The 24,595-nt window shown below is 32.5% G+C and overlaps 5 protein-coding genes across 9 annotated transcripts; 2 read left to right on the forward strand and 3 right to left on the reverse strand.

Annotated features, from left to right (window-relative positions):
- On the forward strand, positions 3,371 to 7,170 carry LOC109358308 (ras-related protein RABE1c). 5 transcript variants are annotated; one of them, XM_019602469.1, is made up of 10 exons: positions 3,371 to 3,541; positions 3,800 to 3,831; positions 3,868 to 3,939; positions 4,681 to 4,753; positions 4,839 to 4,939; positions 5,615 to 5,680; positions 5,783 to 5,880; positions 6,395 to 6,457; positions 6,542 to 6,634; positions 6,817 to 7,170. In XM_019602469.1, coding segments are annotated over exons 2-10 (648 nt in total). In that variant the 5' UTR covers positions 3,371 to 3,541; positions 3,800 to 3,830; the 3' UTR covers positions 6,898 to 7,170. The 5 variants fall into 5 exon arrangements, with proteins under 5 accessions (XP_019458014.1, XP_019458011.1, XP_019458013.1 ...); XM_019602468.1 differs by lacking the exon at positions 3,371 to 3,541 and adding an exon at positions 3,580 to 3,706; XM_019602467.1 differs by lacking the exon at positions 3,371 to 3,541 and adding an exon at positions 3,581 to 3,706 and having other exon boundaries at positions 3,800 to 3,830; positions 3,865 to 3,939.
- On the reverse strand, positions 7,920 to 8,860 carry LOC109358309 (zinc finger protein ZAT12-like). The gene has a single exon (XM_019602470.1). It carries the CDS (start codon positions 8,615 to 8,617, stop codon positions 8,120 to 8,122), a length of 498 nt encoding a protein of 165 aa, XP_019458015.1. The 5' UTR covers positions 8,618 to 8,860; the 3' UTR covers positions 7,920 to 8,119.
- On the reverse strand, positions 12,983 to 14,947 carry LOC109358253 (60S ribosomal protein L23a-like). Its single transcript, XM_019602382.1, has 3 exons — positions 14,779 to 14,947; positions 13,626 to 13,983; positions 12,983 to 13,256 (listed from the first exon to the last, which is right to left on the reverse strand). Exons 1-3 carry the CDS (start codon positions 14,792 to 14,794, stop codon positions 13,172 to 13,174), a joined length of 459 nt encoding a protein of 152 aa, XP_019457927.1. The 5' UTR covers positions 14,795 to 14,947; the 3' UTR covers positions 12,983 to 13,171.
- On the reverse strand, positions 15,510 to 18,945 carry LOC109358250 (monofunctional riboflavin biosynthesis protein RIBA 3, chloroplastic). Its single transcript, XM_019602379.1, has 7 exons — positions 18,797 to 18,945; positions 18,324 to 18,627; positions 17,789 to 18,004; positions 17,110 to 17,435; positions 16,872 to 17,001; positions 16,401 to 16,697; positions 15,510 to 15,892 (listed from the first exon to the last, which is right to left on the reverse strand). The coding sequence occupies exons 1-7, from the start codon at positions 18,853 to 18,855 to the stop codon at positions 15,635 to 15,637; spliced, it is 1,590 nt and encodes a 529-aa protein (XP_019457924.1). The 5' UTR covers positions 18,856 to 18,945; the 3' UTR covers positions 15,510 to 15,634.
- LOC109358252 (UDP-galactose/UDP-glucose transporter 5-like) lies at positions 19,981 to 24,546 on the forward strand. Its single transcript, XM_019602381.1, has 11 exons — positions 19,981 to 20,112; positions 21,038 to 21,151; positions 21,294 to 21,386; positions 21,497 to 21,562; positions 22,115 to 22,213; positions 22,644 to 22,720; positions 22,997 to 23,109; positions 23,593 to 23,681; positions 23,864 to 23,950; positions 24,036 to 24,104; positions 24,279 to 24,546. The coding sequence occupies exons 1-11, from the start codon at positions 19,981 to 19,983 to the stop codon at positions 24,387 to 24,389; spliced, it is 1,050 nt and encodes a 349-aa protein (XP_019457926.1). The 3' UTR covers positions 24,390 to 24,546.

The raw sequence follows: 24,595 nt of genomic DNA on the forward strand, positions 1-24,595 counted from the left end.
TGAGAAAAGGAGTGATATATTTATATAAAAGTGTATCGTGTTGTAATTGGTTGGATAGTGTTTCCCGTGGATTGGTGACGTGTATTGTGTTTTATCCGTTGGATTGTTAAATTCAAAGGATGTGGTGATGCACGGTGGTAATTAAGTGATGACATAATGCGATGTGCGAGGATCGATGACGTGGCAGGTGTTTTGTCCGTTGAAGCATTTTGGAGGGAGACGTGAATGAAGGGCTGAGATTGTTAGACTTTTTTGTTAACGCTAATTTGAATATTTGCCGGTAATTTTACATGGAAAATTTTATTGATTTTCATTGCCCGCGCAAATGGAAATTTATACACAGCCTTTTGCGCTTTAGCTTTCAAAGAGGAGTGAAGTGGGAATATGTTATTTTCCCAATTATGTGACGAATAAAAAATAAAACTACAAATCATTTACAAAATTGAATTTTGTTGTTATGAGTTATAGCACATTGTATGTTTTTCTTATGCATTAGTGGGTTATAGCACATTGAAAGGGTGACAATTGTGCTTGCTTCCTAACTAAGTCAGGGTCTTATTATAGTAATAACTAATAAGTTTGGGGTCATCCTTGCAAACTCAAGTCTTTATTGTTAATTAATGTCATGGAAGCCTCATTCTCTTCATGGTTGGTGGCTATTTTTATTTTTATTTTTCGTGTTATTGAAATAAATAAATAATAGTGGGAACGTGAAATGTATTTATTTAAATAACATCATATTAAAATATTGAATCAAAATATATCAAATATAAAAATATATACTAAAAAACTATCAAATATAATCTTAGAAGGATTGCTATCATGTTTTTCATTTTCAATATTGTTTTGGTTTGGTGATCGTAATTGAAACTCAAAACTAGTCAAACTTAAAATCCACATATTGAAATGACTTGAGTTCAATTTGATTAAAGTTTGTGAACTTTTTGATTCAACTCATCAATTCAATTTTGTTGGTTCATCAAGAGTACGTGATATATTTAGTTAAACTCGTCAACTTAGTTGTTTCAATTCATCAACTCAATTGATGATTATTTATTTAACGTGTATAAATTAAAAGATTTTCTACATATACATACATATAATCGAGTGAGTCTATGAATCTAACAAGTTAAATTGTGATTGATTCAAGTTCGAATTGTTTATTTAACGAACTCAATTCTTAACCAAAATTTGACTCATTTGATTTATAAACTAAATTTATTAAAATTAAATAATGAGTTAATTTTCAAACAAATATCAAATTACTTTAGATTATTGTCAATCTTAGTTAGCATCAAAGGCACAATTCCTCTCCTATATCATGATGAACCTTCATGGCTTAAATTTTATTAACTTCTGCATTATGTGATAAAGTAATATATGTCAACCGTTGATTCTTTAGCTAGGTGATACTTACACGGCCCTTGCATTTTAACATTAAAGTCTCTTTGGAAGTTCCTACAAAAAAAAATAAATTTCACTAAATTAATATTACGTTTAAAAAATGCAAAAAAATTTATTTTTAATATTTGAATTCTGATATTATTATATATATAGAGAGAGGTTGTTGAACCTATAGTAAAATAAAAATAACAAGATATAAAAGTAAGCAACCATATATGACGATTATATAAACTAATTGATGAACCTATAGTAAAATAATTAGGAATATTTATCCTAAAGAGAAAAGGAATTAAATGAAAGCAATTAAGCAGATTTAAAAGTGCGTTTAAGAAACAACACAGAGGACAAAAGAGTGCGTCATTTGCTCACAAACAAGAGCCGGGACTCTTATTTATATATCGATCACAATAATTAAAATATCATACTATATATGAAAAAATAAGTAGAGAAAAGAAATAGTCTGATCCGAAAATTCGCCTAAGAAACTTAAACGTGCACACTTAATAAGAAAGGAATTGTGGATCAATTCTCACGCTCTAGACATAAGATTTTAACTTATTTATACAAGGGTTGATTAGTATATGGTGGCTATTGTGCACTATATATGGAAGTTAATTTAATCTTTGTTTATTAAAGTTTATATGGATGATGTAGCATCATTTTCTATTTACTATAGATGCAAATCTTATAGTTCTATGCAATTCATGTGTATATATGTATATATATATATAATAATATTTATGTATTATCAGTATAAATATTTATATACACCTTGTATATCATTTGTATTAGAATTTTTTGAAAAATCAATATTAAAATGATATAATAACAATGTATATAAATCATATATTGTTAGTGTATATATTATTTTTCACATATATTAAAGCATCACTTGCTTAAGGTAAAAGAAACATGAAATGGTCTCAGGTTGGAAGGTCCTTCTTTCATTAAAATGCCTGTATGATAGTGTTATTTGAATAATTCAAAATTTTCTTTTACAATAAATCTTTATCTATTTTATGTTCCATTTTTATATCTTTACATGTGCCTTCAAAAATTAATCTAAAAACAGCTTAAAATTATCACAATTCGGCTCTTAGTTGTATTATGTTTTAAAATGTCTAACATGTTTGTTCTATTGCTGGAGCATATCAAATATTATGTGATCTAGACTTCACGATAAATTTACTTATGGTCAAAATTAAAATACGTTTCACAATTTAGAAAATGTTTATAGATTTTTTTTATAATATTATCCACCAAAGAGATTATCAAATCAATTACACTAGTTATTCACAAATGCGATTTTCAAGAAACGATCCATATTATATTTAAAAATTTGGAAGTTCACATTGGAATAATGAACGAAATTGTGGATAACATTCGACAACTTATTGATAAAGATTAGAATGTTGTTTTTCGTTATATATGGAGAGAAAACAACATACTAACCGACTTTCTATTAAGAACGAACCATGGTAATACTATAATATTAGAATTTGAGACTTTATTCCTCTAAATGATGTTCATATTTTCGATATGGACTTCTCATTAATATTTTATTATTGTTTTTCTATTTCGATGTACCAAAAAAAAACCAATCACACATAATTTAAACTCACTGTTTTATACAATAGGAGCTGAATCTTTATTAATTATACTTGTTTTCTCCTTCATTGATCCTCAAAAAACACCTCCTTCATATTAATTCATTAACAAGTAGGCATTGACAGTTAACTAACTCAAAGAATTTCTCAACTAAGCTAGCTGGCAAAGGCATGGCACAGAAGAAACAAGTCAACAAAGCCACTCATATGATGCCACTTGTATCGATCTAACCTAACAGCTATTATTAATTATTTAATTCATTAATTTGACAATTTCTAAGGTAAAATAATCTATATATTTATGCATTTCAATTGATAGCTGTTAGAATTAGGAAACTCTGTGTTGTTGTATTTTGTCTCTTCAATCATATATACTATTATTTGTTGCTATTATCAAATAATAAGAATAAGAATTCATCATATCCTAATTTGGTGGGGATGGTAGCTAACATGCGCACCTAAAGTGGCAGTTATATGTGCACGCACCGTAAGAACAGGAACAAATGAAAAAAGGGTGAAACAACTACAACGTTGTATCCTAGTCCTGTTGTTCTGGTCATTTATTATTTATTTTTTGAAAAATAAAAATAATAAAAACGAAAACCGTTTTATTCTCTTAAATCAACGTGGTCCCTCACTTGTGAAATTTGGAGATCCCTTTTTTCTCCCATTTCCGTTTTTCCATTTCGGATCTGGTATTTCTCGTTCTTTCTATCTCTTCCATTTCATTTCATTTTTTGTGTGGATGAATGATTAAATTAACATGGAAATTATTTTCTATTACGCAGAGAGGAATACATTACATTGCATATATATATAAATTTGGTGAGTTTTGTATCCATTAATTGAGAGTTAATGGCTGCTCCACCAGCAAGGGCTCGTGCTGATTATGATTACCTCATCAAGCTTCTCTTGATCGGGGACAGTGGTATGTTAATTTCACAATTTTTCATTATTTTCTTTGATTTTGGTGTATGTAACATTTGATTTCATGATCTAGTTTGAGCGAGCATTTGGATCATTTTTTTTAATGTTAGATTGTTATTATAACACAATTATGGTGTTATGACGGGTTCAATTGCTAGTTCCTTTTGATTTTGTTTTAACAATGTAGGACAAATTGTTATTGTTATTGCATAAAGTTTAAGCTTCTCTGTTTTGTGTGTGATGCATTGATTTGTTTATTTTATAGTAACATCAGGCTTCAATTTGTCTGGTTTTTGCTTCCATTTGATGCCTATTAAGATGAAATGTGGCCTTAATAGATGTTCCACATGCCTTGATTTACTAACATGATAGCTTATAGAAATAAAATAAGTACAAGATGATATATGTCATAGTTCTTTCCTCCTTCTCCCTGTGTTATTGTCTTTTGTGAGAAGAGTGTTGGAAAAATGGTAAAGAGGAGAGAAATTTTAGTTGAGAGAGAATGAGAATATGAAACCTGATTTACTGAAAGTGTAAATCGTGTATAACTGATCACATGTGTATCTAACTAATCACTTAGTACCTCCACTAATCATCAACTGACACAGCTATATCCGACGAGGAGGAATAGAAGTATTATAGTAGACTGTAAAAGGGGGAGGGGGGGAAGAAACTTCAAGAGGATAAGAGATGCTTTTGGCGTACAAACTCCTTAATTTGCTTCTGTTATTCTTGTTTGCAGGTGTTGGAAAGAGTTGCATTCTTCTGCGATTCTCTGATGGTTCTTTCACCACTAGTTTCATCACTACCATCGGGTGAGTTTCACAGTTTTAAAGTTGAACTGCAGCGTCTTGTTGGCAACGAGTTTATCTAACAATACAAATTATCTTCCCAATGCAGCATTGATTTTAAGATAAGGACCATTGAGATGGATGGAAAACGGATCAAGCTTCAAATTTGGGATACTGCTGGCCAGGAGCGGTTTCGAACTATTACAACTGGTAAAGTTTATGATCCTTCCTGGTACGAAGATCATCTTTTGTTGCTTTTATGTGACACATAGAAAGGCATGGTAGAGGGAAAATGAGAGGGGGAAATAAAGATAAACAGATTGTAGAAAGAATAGAGTGAAAGTAAGCACTGAGAGAAGCCGTAATTGTTATTCAATGTCAGAACTTATGTGGTAGACTATTATAGGCAGTCCACAGTTCAATTTCAAAGATAACTCTTAACTCCCTTGGACTAGGACGAAAATCTAATCTCCAAAACCATGTCCTATGCCTGCCTGCCTGAGCTTAAAGTAATCTTCAGTTCTTGTTTGGATCCACACTTCTCCTATTTTCAACCTTGGCAGACTTTATACTTATAAATTTCTGATAGCATCTTCTTTATGTTTTGTTTTAGTTAATAGCTTATCAGTTATCAGTGTAAAGAATAAAGATCACTGGCAAGCCTTTATTTGAATCATATGAGATAAACTTTCACTAGTGTTTGGTATTTGATGCTTCATGAGTTAAATTCCATATACGTTTGTCCCTAATGAGTACTGTTTTATTGCTGTTACTGTAGAGCTCTTGTTTACATATTTGGTTTTTAATTATTATTTTTGCCAGTGAGAGTGTTTGTTAAGTAGGTTATTTATTGTTTATCCTTGACTAAATTCTCCTTTTTATCAGCTTACTACCGCGGTGCTATGGGCATATTGCTAGTCTATGATGTTACAGATGAATCATCATTTAACAGTAAGATTTCCTTCTGTTGCACCGGTTTAACATTGAGATACATGCTTTTCTCTTCAAAAACTTTCTAATCTGTTAGATTGACACAACTTATGCTGACTTCAGATATCAGGAATTGGATTCGTAACATTGAGCAACATGCTTCAGACAATGTTAACAAAATACTGGTGGGGAACAAAGCCGACATGGATGAAAGCAAAAGGGTATGCAAATATATAGGACCTTTTTCTTTCCGAGTGACGGTAAAACAATAAATATCTAGGACCTTTGACACACCAAATATCTAGGACCTTTGACACCAATTTTGTGTAAATCTAAGTAAAACCTGATGTTATCAAATGATATACTTTATTGTTCCAAGTTTTAGTCTTGGATTCTCTTTTATTGTTATAGAAACCTAGTTGTTAAACTGTTAGCGAATGAAACATCTTTGTTTGGGATACAACAAACCATGCTCCTTTGAAGTTAAGATTTGACACCATATATTGATTAATATTACATGGATGGATCCAACTCCTTCAAGCATCCATGTTGACCCCTCCCTCCACATTATATTTTGCAAAATTACTTATATGTATGTTTTTATATATTTGACCCCTCCCTTTAATGTTTCTTGGATCTGTTCCTATCATCTATGATGTTCTCTCTCTCTCTCACACACGTTTGTCAAATTTGAGATTATCGCAATCATAAATGTAACTCCGCCTTTCTTTCCAGGCTGTGCCTACCTCCAAGGGCCAAGCACTGGCTGATGAGTATGGAATCAAATTCTTTGAAACTGTAAGTGATGTATACATAAGAATGTGGAAACCCCCTCCCTATTTTTGTTGTTATTATTGCATACTGAATTTTTTTCTATTGCAGAGTGCAAAGACAAATCTAAATGTGGAGGAAGTTTTCTTCTCAATTGCAAAGGATATAAAACAAAGGCTTGCTGACACTGACACTAAGGCAGAGGTATTTTGAACTCCCTCCTTGAATCCACAAACAAGTTCATTGTGTGTTTTGGATTATTTTCTTTACACCAAAATCTAAAAACAGTTAATCGATTTCTTCACGATCTAAAAGTCACTTGTTGTTTAAGCTTAAACGACACGACCTTCTACGAAATTGAATGTCTGACAACATTTTCATTACAGCCGGCAGGAATCAAAATCAACCAACAAGATCAGGCAGCAGGGGCAGGACAGGCTGCACAAAAATCTGCTTGCTGTGGTTGAAGAAGCAGCAATGTTCAATAACAAGAAGGAAAGAGTAAAATATGTGTATGATGATAATGATGATGGACTTGTGTGCTACTCAGTGATTACTCTTTCACAGTTTCTTACTTTTTAAGAAGTTATATTAATCCAAAGCTAGATGTGATTGTGATATCTCGTTAATTATGTTGTTTGATTTGGAACATGTCCATTGATCATTGATTTTTTTGAAAGGTTGCTTGCACTGACTTTATTTCAATGATAATAAGATTATATTAACCTCATTTTTTATTAGTTTATAAAAGTATACTAAATGTTTAATGGGTGGGAACAACCTATTTTAAAATAGTATTTTCTCATGGTATAAATAGAACGCATAAATAAATTAAAAGCTCAATTATGAAACCCAAATACGCTAGATTACTTGAAAAATGCTTCGAAGTTCAAACAGCTAATGGGATAACATTACACTGCTAACATCCATTTTTATTAGAGGAATGAATGTGATCAACACATGATGGGTTAAAAAATAGAGATTGTGAAGTAGCCACCTGTGGATAGATAAGAACATATATAGATATATGTTGTTACAAATCATGTTTCATATGTTGTTAGATGCCAATGAAAATGAAGCAAAAACAATACTAATAATAAGAGTTTAATTTTTTAATTAATATATCATGTTTTTATTGGCGTAGAGCAAGATATGAAATATGATTTGAGACAACATATCTCTATCCGAATAGAGGCGCCTTTTTCTCATTTCACTCTAAAGTTGCTTATTTCATTTTTCCAAACTTTGTTGATAGACAAAAAAAATTAATGAGTTATGTGATTTTACACCTATCAATTCGTTTATTAGTTAATCTTACCAAATAATTCTAATTCAATTAGTTATCTTTTCTACTTTCCAATATCTAATAAGCTTCCAAATAACACAGTTGTGCAAGACAGAGTCTATATGCATCTAGCTGTTGAAAATATATTTTCATGTAAAATGCATTTTATGGCCAACAAGAATGACAAACAAATAATTTTATATGCATAGCATCCACTAGGAAACAATGTAGTTTCAGTCAACAAAAATAGTAAAATATTAAAATACACATATGAACTTAGATTTTTTAAATTAAGCACAATGAATATCTAATAGGGAGTGAAACATATGCAGTAAAAAAAAATACATAAAACTAAGAAAAATATTATGTGATCATGACCAAAATTCCCAATCAAATGAAACAGTTCAAACATGTGTCCTTAGCTTAATATCATTCTCTGGTGGCCCCAAATTCAAGTCCAGACACAAATTCAAAGACATTTCTTTAGATTTCTTGAACCACAAGTTATCATGCTTATGAATAACCAAACCATGATTAATTGCACCTCTATGCTTTCTCATGTGCCCTCCAAGAGCTTGTCCAATCCCAAACTTAACACCACAAATAGGGCATGGGTGCATCTTTGGTTTCATGGTACTTTTTATTGATTCATGATTATGATTGCAAGAAAGGTTATTTACCATGAGCTTTTGCTTCTTATGACTAGCTCTGTGGCCTCCAAGTGCTTGAAAAGAAGAGAATCTTCTATTGCATGTCTTGCACTTAAAATCACCATCCTTAGTTAATAACTCTTTCTCATCCTTTTTTTGGTTGATGTTACTAATTTCACCAACTTTGGTTATTAGCATCAAACAATTATTCATCTCTATATCACCCTCTTCTATTTCTCTGACTCTCTTCATTGCTATAAATATTTATATTTAATGGGTTATATCACAATATGAAGAATTTGGAAGCACACTGCACTTTAATATATATGTGAGGAAGGTAAGGTACGTATATATAACTATGACTATGACTCTTCGGTTAATTATTGTGAATTACGCGGATAAAGTGGCGAAACTACCTCTGCATTTTCCTTTATAGTTAAGAAATGAAGGACATTGACATTAAGGTGTAAATATGAATGAAATTGTGAGGAGAAAGGTTTTAGTGGGGTATACCTTTTGATCTCCACAATTTGTATCACTGCATGTATCATTAGTTTATGATGGGTTGAAAAAATATTTTAAAGTTAAAAAGTTAATAATTAATTATTTTTCTGACCAACCACGACTAATAGTATATACGGTGACACAATTTATGAAATAGTGAATGTGTACTAGTTTTCGTGTAACATCAGTACTTGTCGCTAGTTAAGTTTGCGTGACCGCGTATTCACTGGGGAACCTAACTTTGAAGAATCCAGCTGAAATTACTAGTCATGCATGTATGCAAGTAACATATATCTCATGTCTCCATTCCTATTGTAATTTTATGTTACGGTCCAATAAAAAATATCAATTAATAAAAAATAAAAAATTTAAAAACACAAAATAACATTATTATATTACTGGTAAAAAATTGATTAGTTAAAAACATAAAAACATATTCATTTTAGGATATTGGATCTCTGTTAGTAAGCAAGTGCCCCTTTATTATACTCTAGAATTTAGGAAGAAGTCTTAACACCAAGTGCGTCACATGAGTCTCATTTCTGCCCCACTATTTTCTTTCATTTGATGTATTATTTGTATGTGTGAAAGTGGTCAGTTATAGTAAAGATAGCAGATCAAATAAATATTAGTTAAATTTAGAGTATGAGAAGATCAAGAAAATCGTATGCTAAAATAATTCCGAAAAATTTAAATATCAATATTTTATCGTTTGATTATGTAGCCGACATCATTTAATAGAATTAATACTTTATTGTTGTTGTATATTATTGATATTTTTTTGATAAAGTTATGAACTTATTGTACATCATCACATATATTATACCACCTTTCGGAAAGTTATTATAAAATTCAAATATTTTTGAAAGTGAGGTTATATATCAACCTTCTAACTTTGTTTGGAGTCAGTAAAAGTACTTATAATATTAAGCAGTGGGCACAAAGAAAAATCAATGCTTTAAAGTTTAGATTGATCAATTACTCTGATTATTTCCACGTAGTGGGTGATATCAGCTTCCTTAAATGCCAGGGTGAAATGGTAGTTATCAAATGAATGTTTAAAAATTTTAATTACATGTTTTCAATAGTTTGGATTTGTATACGAAACAAAATTTAAGACATAATATATATTTGTTTATGCAAAATTGCTAATTGTAAAAAATAAAGAGAATGTGACATGAGAACCTTAATATAAATACTACTAGTGCCTTGGAAAGGTGCACCTCATAAGTGAACACATTTGGAGAAAGTTAATATTCCATTTTCAGAGGCTGGTGTAGGAAAATAGAAGCAAAATGGTTCAACAAGCAGTGAAAAAAGGTCAGTGGACAGAACAAGAGGACTTCAAACTGGTGTCATGTGTTGAGTTTTTTGGAGACTGTAAATGGGACTATATAGCTAATGTTTCAGGTTTGAATGAGGAGGGAGACAATACTACATAGGTAATGCTTATTTGAGCATTCTAGTTTATGGAAAAAGCAGCACGCTGATGTTCAGAACTTCATATACCAATGCTCTCTTCCTCATTCTATATAGGGTGTTACTAATCATGTCTCAAATTTTCTATAAGACGAAACTTCGCATCAGCCATAGACAACTTACAGGAAGAAGCAAAGCATGAAAGAAAAAACGGAATTCTGATACTGAAACACGGGTGGAAATTGAAAAGCACATAAATTCGGTGAAGATTATTACTGGTTAATGGATACACAGGGAAACACAGGAAACTACCCTATTGTATGGAAATCCGAACTACACCAAACTAAAACGTAGTCCTGAATAGGTTCTAGTCTGTACTAAGGGTGACTGAGATAAAGGAAGAGCTGATCCTACATGATGAATAATACTGCATCCACACAATAACTGAAAACCTACATATGTAACTATTAAAAAGAAGCATCAGAAAATAAACCTTACTCATGAAAATAAAGCCCAGCATATGCACTCATGACAAAAATAAGTTGCAGACAAACCACATCCCTAACAACTGCTCAGGAACAGAGACTCCAGAAAGCTCTTAAATACGATACACACACAACTGTTCGCGACAAGATTAGCATTTTTCCATTATTGCAGAAAGAGACAATCAAATTATAGTAACTGTAATATTAAAGTAATCGAAAAGTGAAGTTATCAATTCAGAATGTCATAATATGCGCTTTTCACACACAATTACGCAAACTGCAAAAAATGGAAATGGGAATATGGAGAGAGTACACAACATCTGTATTCAATTATTAAAATTCATAAAAGTAGAGCAAGAGAAGCTCTCTTGGCACACTTAATGTAACTGCAAAGCTGGTGCCATTCTTCCATTTGGAAATCACCTAAATAACACAGGAAGGACACTGCATCAGAATCCATAAATTGTGTGCATGTAAATAATCAAGCGATAACCAGATAATGAATTATCAGACACAGGGATCAGATATAATATCAAGAAGTAAAAATAAGAAAATAACATTTGAATCGACATTAGGTATCACTCAGTTCCTCAATTTAAGTGAGACTAACTACTAAGCAAATCCTTCATGCAAAATCAGTTGTCTCGTACGTGGTTGCTGTACGCAGTTGGTAACTTTTTACATTAATTTAGGATACCTTGTTTATGATGAACCTTTGAGAGAATTATGTAACTATTTGCAAAATGATTCCTACTATTATTGTAAATTGATTCATAGATCATCATTTAATAATTTTAAACATCATCAAATATAAAAACAAATGAACAAATTCCATGCCAACATGAACCACAATATCATATTATTACATAGTTACCTCTTTTCTCCCTACCTTCTAGCTATGCTCTATTGATTCCTCATAAAAATAGAATAAAAATCGAAAACCAAAATTGGACGTAAAAATCAAGAATATTTAATGTCTAGCTAACGAAGAACCAGATATCATCCCAGATACACGTACTAAAAACTTCAACGAGTTCAAATCTCATTCCAATCAATCAGAAACACAAGAAGCACATAAATCTCAAATAAAAAAACGCTTAAAAAAAACTAGGGTTTGATAAATAGAGTATTACCTCTTGTGCTCCTGAACGAATTTGGAGTTTTTTGCATCTTCCTCTGCGAAAATTTAAGGGACAAGCAATTAGAATTTTCATAAAAAAATCACATACACACGAAGTAAATAAAGCAAAAAAATGATCAAAGATGAGAGAAAAGAGAAGTAAGAAAATACCAGTGAGACCAAGGGATAATTTGGTAATTATAGTACCGGTGACAGCGAAACCAACCAAGAAGGGCCATGTACGATTCCATTCTCGCTTGAAGAACACAGGCCATGGATCGAACTTCCTCATTTTTTTTCTTCGCTTCTGCTATCTCTTCTTCTCACTCACTCTTATATCTAATACTCTTCTAATAGCGTTAATGCATTTCTCTTCTTCTCTTAGTGTTTCATTCTTACTGGGCTCAAATCGGCCCATTCCAATTTTAGGTGGGCTAATATTTAAGGCTTAATAAGAATTATACTTTCATATTTTTATCATTTTCCTCCTTTTGAGTCAAACCAGACCCCAACCATATTTTTTCGCATGTCAAATTAATATTGCAAATGAAGATTTGAACATTAATCCAATGTTATACATGATCACTTGTTGTCCCAAACAGTGTCACATTCTCTGTCTCATGTCAAATTAATATAGCAAATGAAGACATGCCCAACATGCGATCTCTATTTGTAAAAATTCTTGTGATAATTGACACAGGAAATTTAGATGGAGTTGCAAAATGTCCTTTAGCAATACTCTTATAGGCATAATAATCTACAAAAGGAGTACTTACAAAAGTAAAGCTAAGATCAATTGGATGGGTAACAAAATATTAGCGAAGATTATAATCATGAAAGATTACAAAATGTGCCCATTTAGTTGTGTCATGAGAGAATTATTTATTTTTTTACTAAAATTTAGGTGAGTAGGATTACAAGTGCCCATTGTAGGCCCCATGTCTCAGAAAGTGAATAACCACCAATGGAATCATTCCATTGGTAACAATGATTTATGCTTTTTGACTATAAACAGAGATCGCGTATACTCATAATTCAATATGTTTTACCAAAATGCCTGTGAGGTGCTTGTTTAATAGTAACTAAAACTGGAAAAGATAATATGCTCATTTACTCAAAATTGGAAATTGTATCACAAGTAACTTAATTCCAATCTATCAAATAAAAAACCACAAAATTTTGAACTTAATCTTGTTTCAAAAAAGTCTACACCAATGATCACCATAAAACATACTTAACATCTAAACAGAATCTGACAGTAGTGAAGCCAGCACTGCTTTATATAATTCCAATCTTGTTAGCTACATCCAAAGCATCATAATCAGGTGTCAACCTCACATAGGCCTTCTTAGTGCCATCAGGCCTGAAAAATAATAATTCAATTTTAGTAAGAATACAACAACAATAACAATGAAGAAGATCATCACATAATAATTAGTACAAATCATAAGTTAAAGCACATCATCAGCCAATTCAGACAAACTCTTCACTCGTCACTAAACTCACCCACAACAAAGTGGGATAACAATTTAAACATAGTTTCATTAGAATGATAAGATAATTAATCAAACACTATAACATTGTGTAAAATAGATAACAATGCACATAAATATCAATATAATAAAAACTTGGACAGGAAAATGCAAGACCTAATCACCCCAGTCTAAAATTGTCATTAGCAATCATAAATTTTTCAATCAATGAGAAAGAACCACCAAATAAAGACACTCACCTGATTAAGGTGTTGACTTTCTTGGCTTGGATGTCATACATCTTCTTCACCGCATCCTTGATCTTTTTCTTGTCAGCACGTATGTCAACAATGAAAACTAAAGTGTTGTTGTCTTCAATCTTCTTCATCGCAGACTCAGTTGTGAGAGGGAATTTCAAAATCTGATAATGATCGAGCTTGTTCCTTGGTGTAGCACTAATGCGAGGGTACTTAGGATTTCTATCCTTTGTCAAGGTCTTTGGCCGATGGAATGTGACAGATGTTCGGATCTTCTTGGCCTTCTTCTTAAAGGTAGGGCCAGACTTGACTGCTTTGGCAGTTTTCAATGCCTGAGCCTTTGGATCGGTCTTCTTATCAACTACACAAAAACAATAGATATGGTTACATCACATTCAAGTAAAATCATGATCAAACCATTGTTCCATATATGCACAAAAGAATTATCGATTTCAAAAGCACCAAAACAATAAATCATACAGAGAAATGAAATGACAGTAATTGTAGTCAGAAATACATGCATCTGTTAAAGCCTTAAAAAAGTGATTTCTGTTGTATAGATAGCTATCAAGTAAAACATAAGCCATATTGTGTTTGGCTACAATGACAAACTAAATTATATTTGAAGATCAGGAGCATTTTTCCATAGAAAAAATAGAAAATGTAGTTTCTCAAAAAATATCCTTTCATCTATTTGTGTATCTTGTGATTTTTAGAATAAACACTCAACCAAATAACAAGTGTGTGAAGTGATTTTTACAATAAAAATATGTTATAGTAAGATAGCCCCTTAGTTAATTTTAAATTTGAATGAAATCTCAAAGCAACAAATTAAAACAGCTTGCAATCATAGAACCAGAAAAGGCCAGCAACACAAAAATAAAGGTTTTAGTCACGCACAAAAAAGGTTGAGAAGGTGTAAGCTAAACGCACACCACAAAATATACTAAAGTTCTGTCATCATTAGTAAGTTATAATACTTCAACTACACTATCCTTGCTAACAGAAAAATACAATCCAATTATATTATTATAATTATAATCAAAATGGGAATGTTTCGCTGAGCTCGATATAACAATTTTGACTTGTTAAAAAGGAAACAAAGGCATAAATCTACAGTTCAAATTTGTGAGTAATTGAGAAATGGAAACAATACCTTTAGGTGGAGCCATGGTTGAAAGGGAACCCTAGCTGTGCTGAAACCTTGAAAGAGCAGAGGCAATAGCCGTATCTAGGGTTTTGGTTCCAGCAACAAAAAAAACAACCGGGTTTTTGTTCTTATACACGCATCAACATAAATGGGCCAAAGTATTCATTTCGTTTGTCCATGGGCCCAGCCCATCTATAACTGGTACAAATATTACTTTTGTAACTATATTAATCATTGATAGATATTACCTTCTTATTAAATTTTCATTTACTCAGATAATTCATACTTATGGTGGTTGATTACGGAAAGATTAATATCAAAATGAATTTATACCATTACATCAAACAATTAGTATTTCTTCCATAAAAAAGATTGTATTCTTGTTATTGTTAGATTTAAAGTGTTTTCATATCAAACATTTTCATATTTTCATTGGGAAATTTGGTTAGAAATGGTTATTATCATCGGCTATATTACTCATCATTTCTATTTTTATAATATCATTGTTCTACTAAATATTTGTTGGAATATGTCAAATATTAGGTTTAGTAATTGTGGACGGGGATTAGAATTTTATGATTTATTAAGGAGCAAAAAAAACGTAATAAAAAATGTGTCTATCATTGTAACATATCTGTTTGTTCTAGTACCAAACTGTACACACAATAAACCAAATACAAATAAAGTTTAAAATCTATGCACTAACTGTCAGCACATTATCCGCCATTGATTTATACTAACAAACATATGAATGGTGGGGATTTGCTGACAGTGTAAAAATCACTTGCACTGTCAGTGTATACATATTAAATACATACAAATACACAATCATAGGTGAATTTTATCCTTGAAAACACTTTTTTCACTTTTTCTCAGGTGAGATGTTTTGATTATTTGTAGTTGAATCGTTGAATCCAGGTAATGAGCCTTGTATATCAGAGCCATAAATATGACCCATTTTGGTCCGTTTTGTTTCTAGGTATCGCTTATTTTCCTCAGTGATTGGTGTCAACACTGGAACACGCGCTAGCACTCCCAAACCATAACCTTTGAGACCAATGAACTTAGCTGGATTGTTAGTCATCAACCGCATAGTGCGAACTCCTACATCCCTTAGAATCTGCACACTTCCACATTATTTGTCAATACCATTATATATATAAGTTTAATGCATTCACATTAATGGAATGGAGAATATAATTAATAATACTTCAACAACTATATATTTAATACTTTAATTTAGAGGTTTCATATCTGCTTTCCCATGAATGGGTTAGGTGAAATATATGAAAGGAAGATGCACTATACATAATGTATCTAATAAAGGAATAATGGAGCAATTAATACCAAAAAATAATAAACTCTTATGCAGAACTATGCAAAGGAAATCATTTTTGAAATATTCAATTGTTCCAAGGAAATCATTGATTAGTGGTAAGGGGGTCACATATTCAAATTGAGTTTAATTTAGAGGAATTGTTTATGTACATAAAATCGTATGTAAAACAACTTTCAACACTTAAAATAGTTAAAGGTAACATTTCTAACTATGTATTAATGCAATGATGAGATATGACATATTTTCATTAGCGTGAATATGATTTAGGATATGATTCGAGATATCAGACCTGTGCACCAATCCCATACTCACGAGCATCAACAGCTAAACCAAGCTCTATGTTAGCCTGGACTGTGTCATGGCCTTGATCCTGCAAATTATAGGCTTGAAGCTTATGACCCAAGCCAATGCCTCTTCCTTCATGACCTCTAAGATAAACAAGTACTCCTCTACCAGCTTCTTCTATTAACTGCATTGCCAAATCTAATTGGCTGCCACAGTCACAACGCCCTGATCCAAATATATCCCCAGTTAAACATTCTGAATGTACTCTAACTAGAACATCTTCTCCATCTCCTATCTTTCCCTATGTATAATTCACAACACAAATAAGTCATTTTTAGGATATCATATATGTATAATGTGACCATTAAGTTAAGTTTGTTCCAACACATGATGGTAAGGGTTGGTCCAAAAATAAGTAAAAGGTGAAAAAAAATCATCATTTAACACTAAGCCCTACTATAAACAACTTTGGTACCTTTACCAGAGCCAGATGTTCAGTTCCATCTAACTTTGAGCTATAGCAATATGCTTGAAATACACCCCATTTAGTAGGCAAACCAGAAACACAAATTCTTTCAACCAATTTTTCGCGCTTTCTCCGATACCTTAAACCAACACGAATAGTCGCATCATTAAGTTAATTTGATTATTAAGTGAGTCAGTAGATCAAGAATTAGAATGAATGACATAAGAAAAAATCAGTTAGTACTTACCTTATCAAATCAGTTATTGAGACAATTGGTATGTTGTAGTTCAATGTAAACTTTCTCAAATTGGGCAAAGATGCCATAGAACCATCATTCTCATCAACAAGAGCAGAAAGAACTGAAAATGGGGGCAATCCAGCAAGTGCAACTAAATCTACTGAAGCTTCAGTATGACCTGATCTCCTAAGAACACCACCATTTTTGTACTTCAGGGGAAACACATGACCTGGTTTTCTGAAGTCTTCTGATTTAGACTCAGGAGATGCCAAAGCAACAACTGTTTTGGCTCTATCTGCAGCTGATACTCCTGTGGAAGTGCCAAATTTTGCATCCTACATAGGTAAACAACAAAGTTTTACAATCACATATCCATATACATATATATAAATATAGATGGTTTTGCTAAATATTTAAAAGTAATGGTAAGTGACTAAAAAAACATAGTTTTTTTATGTGTTTATATAAAATATTTATTAGAATGATCTATGCTTAGATGTCTAACTCTATTTCCTGTGATTGTTATTATGAAAACCAAATTTGCATACTTTAATTTAGTTACTCAAACATTTCATATTAAACTGGAAAAGTCTTATTTTTGGAAAGAAAAAAACTTCCAACAACCTAAGATATAATGTTCTATGTAGCTTGCTAGTAAAAGTAGTGTACTGAACACTATGATGCTTACCACTGTGATAGTGAATGTTGGGGCAGAAGAATCTTCGTAGTGTGGTGACATAAGAGGGAGATCAAGTCTTTGAAGATGCTCTTCTTTCATGCCTACTGAAACAATCCCTGATCCATGCTTAATCATAAAGGCTATGTCCTTGCTACTACTCAGAGATGCTGCCATTATTAGATTTCCTTCAATATCTCCGTTTTCATCATCCACAACAATCACAAACTGAAAAGAATTGTATTAGTTTCTAGCTTAATCCATCATCCTTAAAGCACTGGTTTAATAACTGTTTTCAAGATTATTTATCAAACATGACACATTAACATGTGTCTTCCCTTTTATTTGGCTGTTTTATTATTTCATTACAAGTATGAAACTTGATTCTCCAATTAAGTATGTGAAAGGTTAAAAAATGCTACCAAAATAATCCTTATAGGAATTCATATTTATGGTGGCATTTTTTTCTTTTGAAGAATCCAGTGACACCTATTGACACAATAGAATAGTACATTTTTCTTGCTTATGCAGAACATATAAAACCAACCTTTCCTTGGCGTAGAGCATTAAGAGCATGTTCAATGGAAGAATAGCCCTTAGAGGGACAATCTGGATCACCTTCAATATCACTCACAAAGAAATCATTGGTTTCTAGTGCTTCAAATGGTGCTTCTGAAGAATTCATATTTAATGCACCTAAGAGGGACCCATTTTCATTCTTATTCAAATTATTATTGTCATCAAACACTTGTTCATCAAAGCCAATTGCACAACATGCTGATAAGTACAACACCCTATTATTCCATAGACCAAACCTTGCACTATTAGGAGTTGCATAAGAGCAATGTAAGCTGCAAACAAACAATAGTTAAATTTGAGTTCAGCACAAAGAACAATTAATAATGTTTCTTACACATATATAAGATATTGTACTTTTTACATGTGAGGTATTATATTGTGTCACATGCTAATATAAATGAAATATGCCATAGTGCAATGGAATATTGTGACAGAAGGTACCTTGAGCTAGTGATGACGTGGGATATCAAAGGATGAAGGAATGAAGCGGTAGTGTCCATAGGCTGGGACTTCAAAATTCTGTTCTTTTCATGATCAGTAATGGTTCCTAAAGTGTTGTTATTTAAATTTTATGTCACGTTGAATAAAGAAGGAAAATAAAATAGGAATAAAGAACAACCTCTAGTTATGGATGTGATTTGGACAAAGAACCGTTATCCAATATTTGTAGTTGTAGCTTAACTTCAGAAAAGCTAAGGCCTAAGAAGAACCACCACATTTGTTTTCGGTTTGATATTTATTTATAAGGCTATTCTATGTGAGTCCAGCTTGTGGACTTAAAATGGATCCAAATACTGGTTTTAGAAAAATGGAAACAAAATCCAATTCATAGTTTGGGTGCATTGGAGGAATAGTATGGGCCTTTTATTCTCATGCCTTTAACACTTTGTCTTAAATATTGTGAGGGTTCTTATTTAAAGATTATGTTTGCTGAAAAAATGGGGTCACCTTTTTTTTTTTTTTTACTATCAAGGGTCTTTCTCACCCTTTTTTGGGAAGTATCTAATCTCTTTTGAGATTTGTGGTTGTTCTTCCAATAAATGTCGCTCCCAGAAATTCAACTATCGACCTTATGGATCTAGTCAAGTCTTGCACTACTAAATCAACGCATTCTTTTTAAAATGGTCGCTTTTGATCATATATTCTAAAATATTAAAAGGTGATCTAAATTGTGAGATATATTTAAGAATGAATGATCATATATTTAAGAATGAACGATAATCCTTATTCATCGGCCTAACTACGCAACACGACAATCCAAATCTTAGTACGGTTCATTGTTTGTGTTGCCCCTTCACAGTTCCACATTCTCTTTCCCGTTTTGTTTAAATAAATGATATAAACAAAACAAGGTTTCTCGTTTTCCACCTCTCTCTTCTAGTCTCTGCCATGGTGAATAAGAATGGTGACATGGCATACCAATTCATTTTTGTTAATTCTTAATCTTTTTCAGTAAACTATGCCGGCGAAAACGAAGATCTTGAGACTCAGCCAACTCTTCTCTCCTTTCTCTCTCTCTCTTTTTATCATTACACACATAAAACTAACCACTTTCACTGACTCTCTCTCTCTCTCTCTCTCTCTCTCTCTCTCTCTCTCTCTCTATCTCTCTCACATACACAGATATGGCAGAATCATCATCATCATCACCACCTAGCACTTCTTCTTCACTTTCAGTTGAATCATCCAAGTTGTGGAAAGCCACTTTTGCTGTCACTGGAATCATGGTTACCCTCGTTACCTATGGCCTCTTACAGGTTCAAAATTCAATCTTTTTCCCTTTTTCTCTTCGTACAAATTAATTCAGATTCTGGGTTTGTACATTGTAGTAGTAAAATGGATGGCCTTAAACTAACACTTTCGTCTTAAAGTTCATTTTTTTATGACATACCCTTGTGGCCTTGTCTGTTTCCAATTGTAAGTTTATATTTTTAATTGGACCCATGTCATAAAAATACAAAACATCCCTGTCCAATCTGTTTTTTAAGGTTTATTGTTCTGCAGAGAGAGAAGAGTAGCTTAATCAAAAAAACATTAGCTGGTTGGTAATACTCATGGTTTAAGTATTCTTACTTCTAAGCAATTTCATGCTTATTTACCTCCGTAGTACACAATATACATACATAACTAGTGCTTGGTAGACACCTTAGAACAAGATGGAACTTAACCTATGACTTTGATTGTATGTTTGATGTATTTTATAAATAGAATAACCCAGTGGGGTAAGGGTTTAAAAGGGAGGCATTACCAACAAGGTGTTGGTCTAGTGGTGTAAGGCTCCGCTAGATCCCGGGATGACCAAAAGGTCAAAAGTTCGATGCCCGAGAGCGACACTTGTTGAGAGAGAAGTCACGAACCCCGAAAGAGATTAGTTCCTTACCCAAAAGGATGAGGGGATATCCTTAGTAGTACCCAGAAAAGGGGAGGTAGTGGAACCAAAGAGAACAATATAGAACATTTCTTTCCATTCTGCTTTGTCCGTGCCAAACGTTATCATAGTATGAATGGAGCAGTGCAAATTAGAGTAAGATTTTCCGCCAAGCATCATGTGATTGTGGGGTGTTTTGTTTTAATCTAGCGCGGTTCTCATTCTTTGTTTTCCCCTATTTTGAATGGATAATATTGAAGCCCTTTCAGAAATTGACATTTATGTAGTGAGTTATAAATATTTGTTTTGTGCAGGAAAAGATAATGAGAGTACCATATGGAGCAGAAAAGGAGTACTTCAAGTATTCACTCTTTCTTGTTTTCTGCAACCGCATCACAACATCTGCTGTTTCAGCTGGTTCTTTGCTGGTAAGTTATATACATGTTATATGCAAAAATACTCTCATGCACACATGTAGTTTTGACACATTTCCGGTGTTTAATGTCTGAAACCTAATTTTCTTGCAACTCCATTTGTTTGGCCACTCATACTTTTCAATCATTCTTATAGGCAAGTAAAAAAGCGATTGATCCGGTAGCCCCCATTTATAAGTATTTCCTTGTGTCTGTAACAAACATACTGACTACAACTTGTCAGTATGAGGTAAGCTTCTGCATTCTGTGTACCTCTAAGCTCATAAGAAGTTGATGATATTAATGGTTATACGAAGTTAATAACCATGTTTACTGGAATGACCATATTTTATGCTTCAGGCCCTCAAGTATGTTAGTTTTCCTGTTCAGACTCTTGCGAAGTGTGCGAAAATGATACCAGTAATGGTATGTCGTACTTTAAAACTGTATCCAACTATATAAACTTCTTTTATGGTGTTTATCAGCTGATTTTTGTTTTCATTTATCATTATATTAACCCTTCTCTGGTATTTGTCTTGTATCTTTCATTTGTAGCTTATCTTTCATTTTACTTCTAATGATAAAGAATAGTTGTAATTGTTTCATTTTGATGTTAAACATTAGAGACATCATGCTCTCTCTTCTCTCCACATCAACAGTGTGTAATTGGCATCATTAGTAGCCACTTTCTTTACTTTGAAGGGAACTAATCCATAGAGACTAATAAATGTAATGTAGATGTTATAATTTTATGATTTGAACTCAAAACCTTGAAATTATTTCAAGGACATTCCTTGTATTGTAAAATTTTGAGTTTCTACCTAGTGGAGTCTGTCTAGGTTGTTTGGATGCCCACCCTTGTTTGTTTTTCGACAAATCTTCTTTTGATCCATGAATTCCATTCCCTCTTTTATTGGTTATGATTGATTGTTATTCTAGCGCCTTTAATCGCCATTCCTTGTTTGTTTTGTTATACAGGTCTGGGGTACTCTCATAATGCAGAAGAAATACCATGCACCAGACTATTTGTTGGCTTTTTTAGTTACCCTTGGCTGCTCAGTGTTTATTCTATATCCGGTAACTATTTGGTCTTTGAACTTGATTATTTTCTACAGCTTTTTCTTCGATTTCTTAGTATGTAACAAGGACATACAGGGAGAGGGGTGGTTCGGATAGAGTTAATACATTTTTGAACAATCAGGTTCACATTTCTTTGATATCTTATGTTACTTAGAACTACAGGGATAGAAAAATTTAGTTTCAAACTTTGTTTTGGTATTTTTACTTGCAATCCTCACCAGATTTTATATGCGTATAGAAAAACTGACATATTACCTTTTATGACACATGTTTTTTGGCTTATGTTCCATTTAGCAAGCATAATATAACAAATATTGCTTTCTTACACTAGATTGATTGTGCAGTTTCTGGTATATAATCACCTCCAAAAAGACGGCAGCATTGTGTAATAAGCTTAAACTATTTCTTGTGTGTTTTCATTGTACAGGTATCTGACATAAGTCCCTATAGTAGAGGAAGGGAAAATACAGTTTGGGGTGTTCTTCTAATGATGGGCTATCTCGGGTATCACTACAGAACTTAATACCTCTTCCTGTGTTGAGTGATTTCATGTATTATATGGGGGGAAAAGTTCAAAAGTAATAAATACTACCTTCACTCCTTATGATGGGGAAAAAATTGTCAAACTAACAGTTCGAATATTTTCGGAGTTATTATGGGAAACTATATTTTTGTTGAGTTGAAGCTGCATTATATAGTTAAAATTTTAAAACCTCATTTTCAAATACACTTCACATACAAGTCTCTCATTGAATCAGATTCTAATTTTTTGTTTAATAGGTTTGATGGCTTTACGAGCACATTCCAGGATAAATTGTTTAAAGGCTATGACATGGAGATACATAATCAGATTTTTTATACTACACTCTGCTCTTGTATTCTTAGCCTAACAGGTAGGTTTTCGACAGTCACGGTGAAATTTTCTGTTGAACATTATACTGTCATACACATCTTGTTTGGTAATATAATCAAGATTGTTTGCAAAGATGGTTGAGTACAAAGATTTATGTTCGATAAAATTTCCGGAAGTCCTATGTGCCTATGTGGTGTTTGGAAAATATATAACTTGCACCTAAAGATTTCATGATAAACTTGTCTAATATAATAATGTTTCACCCTCATGCATTTAAAGTGAGGGCCTTTTGATAGTTATAACTTCAAAATGGAGTTATGAATATCTTGACATCCAATATTCTGTGTTGACCAGACCTTGCTCTAGACTTCTGATTTAGATTGTATTTTTCCTTTTTATAGAATGCGAGTTCTCTTATATTTTGCCGTTCTACTTATTTGATTCTTTCTGCTTCAGTTTTGTTTCGGTTCTCACTTCATGGTCGGAAATCCATCCTTTTAACATTTGATGTTGTTTTATTTAGGTATTATCGTACAAGGACATTTAATACCAGCAATAGAGTTTGTTTATCGCCATCACGATTGTTTCTTTGACATAGTGTTGCTTTCAACTGTAAGCAAAGCCGCTCCCTCTGTTGTACATTTTTTAATGTTGTAATCTAAATGTTTTCTCCCAAATACTGTAATGTTTTTGTTTTTCCCCTTGCTTTGAAAAGCAAAAAAACAAAAAAATTATTGTTTTTTCTTCATCTTCAATTTCACCGAAGAAAATTGTTAATCATCCGAGTTACACAGGTTGCAACAGCAAGTCAATTTTTTATTTCCTACACGATTCGCACTTTTGGTGCTCTAACATTTGCCACCATAATGACCACAAGACAGGTAACTATTGCGTAGAGAAAACTAATTTCCACTCTCTCTTCATTTATGTGTTTTTTCAATGTTACTTTCATTCCAATTGTTGCAGCTAGTTAGCATTATGCTGTCATGTGTGTGGTTTTCACATCCTCTTAGTTGGGAACAATGGATTGGAGCTGTAAGACTCACTTTTACCTTTTCTAACCATTATTATAATGAATTGAATCATATTACACTTGCACTCTTAGATAACACTTTTTCTATGTTCCTACTTGCACTTACTCTAAAAGTTATAAATCATTTTCTTAATGAAATTTAAAGCATTGTATTTATAATGCAAGTACATTATCAGGTTATTGTGTTTGGGTCCCTTTATGCAAAAAGCTTTTGGAGGAAAGCACCTCAAAAGACAACCTCAATTGTTCAAAATGGTGAGTCAAATAATTTGAAGGAAAACCCATGACTGAGATGGAAGTAACCTTTGCTTTCAAGACACATGGTACTGTCTGAAGTTCAGAGCACAACATTCAATCATGGATAACTCATTATACAAGGTGGTTCAAAACCAGACAGCACCAACTATACCTTATATTCGTGGATTTTGGTACCAATTTCATAAAGAAATAGTGAACTTAAAAGGATATTTGCCCCTCATTTTTTCGTAGGGGA

This window comes from Lupinus angustifolius, chromosome LG10 (assembly GCF_001865875.1).
Source record: "Lupinus angustifolius cultivar Tanjil chromosome LG10, LupAngTanjil_v1.0, whole genome shotgun sequence".
NCBI lineage: Eukaryota > Viridiplantae > Streptophyta > Magnoliopsida > Fabales > Fabaceae > Lupinus > Lupinus angustifolius.

Excerpts from the sequence above, each read along its gene's own strand:
- LOC109358252 (XM_019602381.1), top strand. The coding sequence starts at position 19,981 with ATGGCAGAATCATCATCATCATCACCACCTAGCACTTCTTCTTCACTT. Across the intron at positions 21,387-21,496 it reads CTACAACTTGTCAGTATGAG|GCCCTCAAGTATGTTAGTTT; the intron begins GTAAGCTTCTGC and ends TTTATGCTTCAG. Across the intron at positions 21,563-22,114 it reads CGAAAATGATACCAGTAATG|GTCTGGGGTACTCTCATAAT; the intron begins GTATGTCGTACT and ends TTTGTTATACAG.
- LOC109358308 (XM_019602466.1), top strand. The coding sequence starts at position 3,867 with ATGGCTGCTCCACCAGCAAGGGCTCGTGCTGATTATGATTACCTCATC. Across the intron at positions 3,940-4,680 it reads TCTCTTGATCGGGGACAGTG|GTGTTGGAAAGAGTTGCATT; the intron begins GTATGTTAATTT and ends TCTTGTTTGCAG. Across the intron at positions 6,458-6,541 it reads GAATCAAATTCTTTGAAACT|AGTGCAAAGACAAATCTAAA; the intron begins GTAAGTGATGTA and ends TTTCTATTGCAG.
- LOC109358250 (XM_019602379.1), bottom strand. The coding sequence starts at position 18,855 with ATGGACACTACCGCTTCATTCCTTCATCCTTTGATATCCCACGTCATC. Across the intron at positions 18,628-18,796 it reads CACGTCATCACTAGCTCAAG|CTTACATTGCTCTTATGCAA; the intron begins GTACCTTCTGTC and ends GTTTGTTTGCAG. Across the intron at positions 18,005-18,323 it reads ATGCTCTACGCCAAGGAAAG|TTTGTGATTGTTGTGGATGA; the intron begins GTTGGTTTTATA and ends AATTCTTTTCAG.
- LOC109358253 (XM_019602382.1), bottom strand. Across the intron at positions 13,257-13,625 it reads AAAGTCAACACCTTAATCAG|GCCTGATGGCACTAAGAAGG; the intron begins GTGAGTGTCTTT and ends ATTATTTTTCAG.
- LOC109358309 (XM_019602470.1), bottom strand. The coding sequence starts at position 8,617 with ATGAAGAGAGTCAGAGAAATAGAAGAGGGTGATATAGAGATGAATAAT.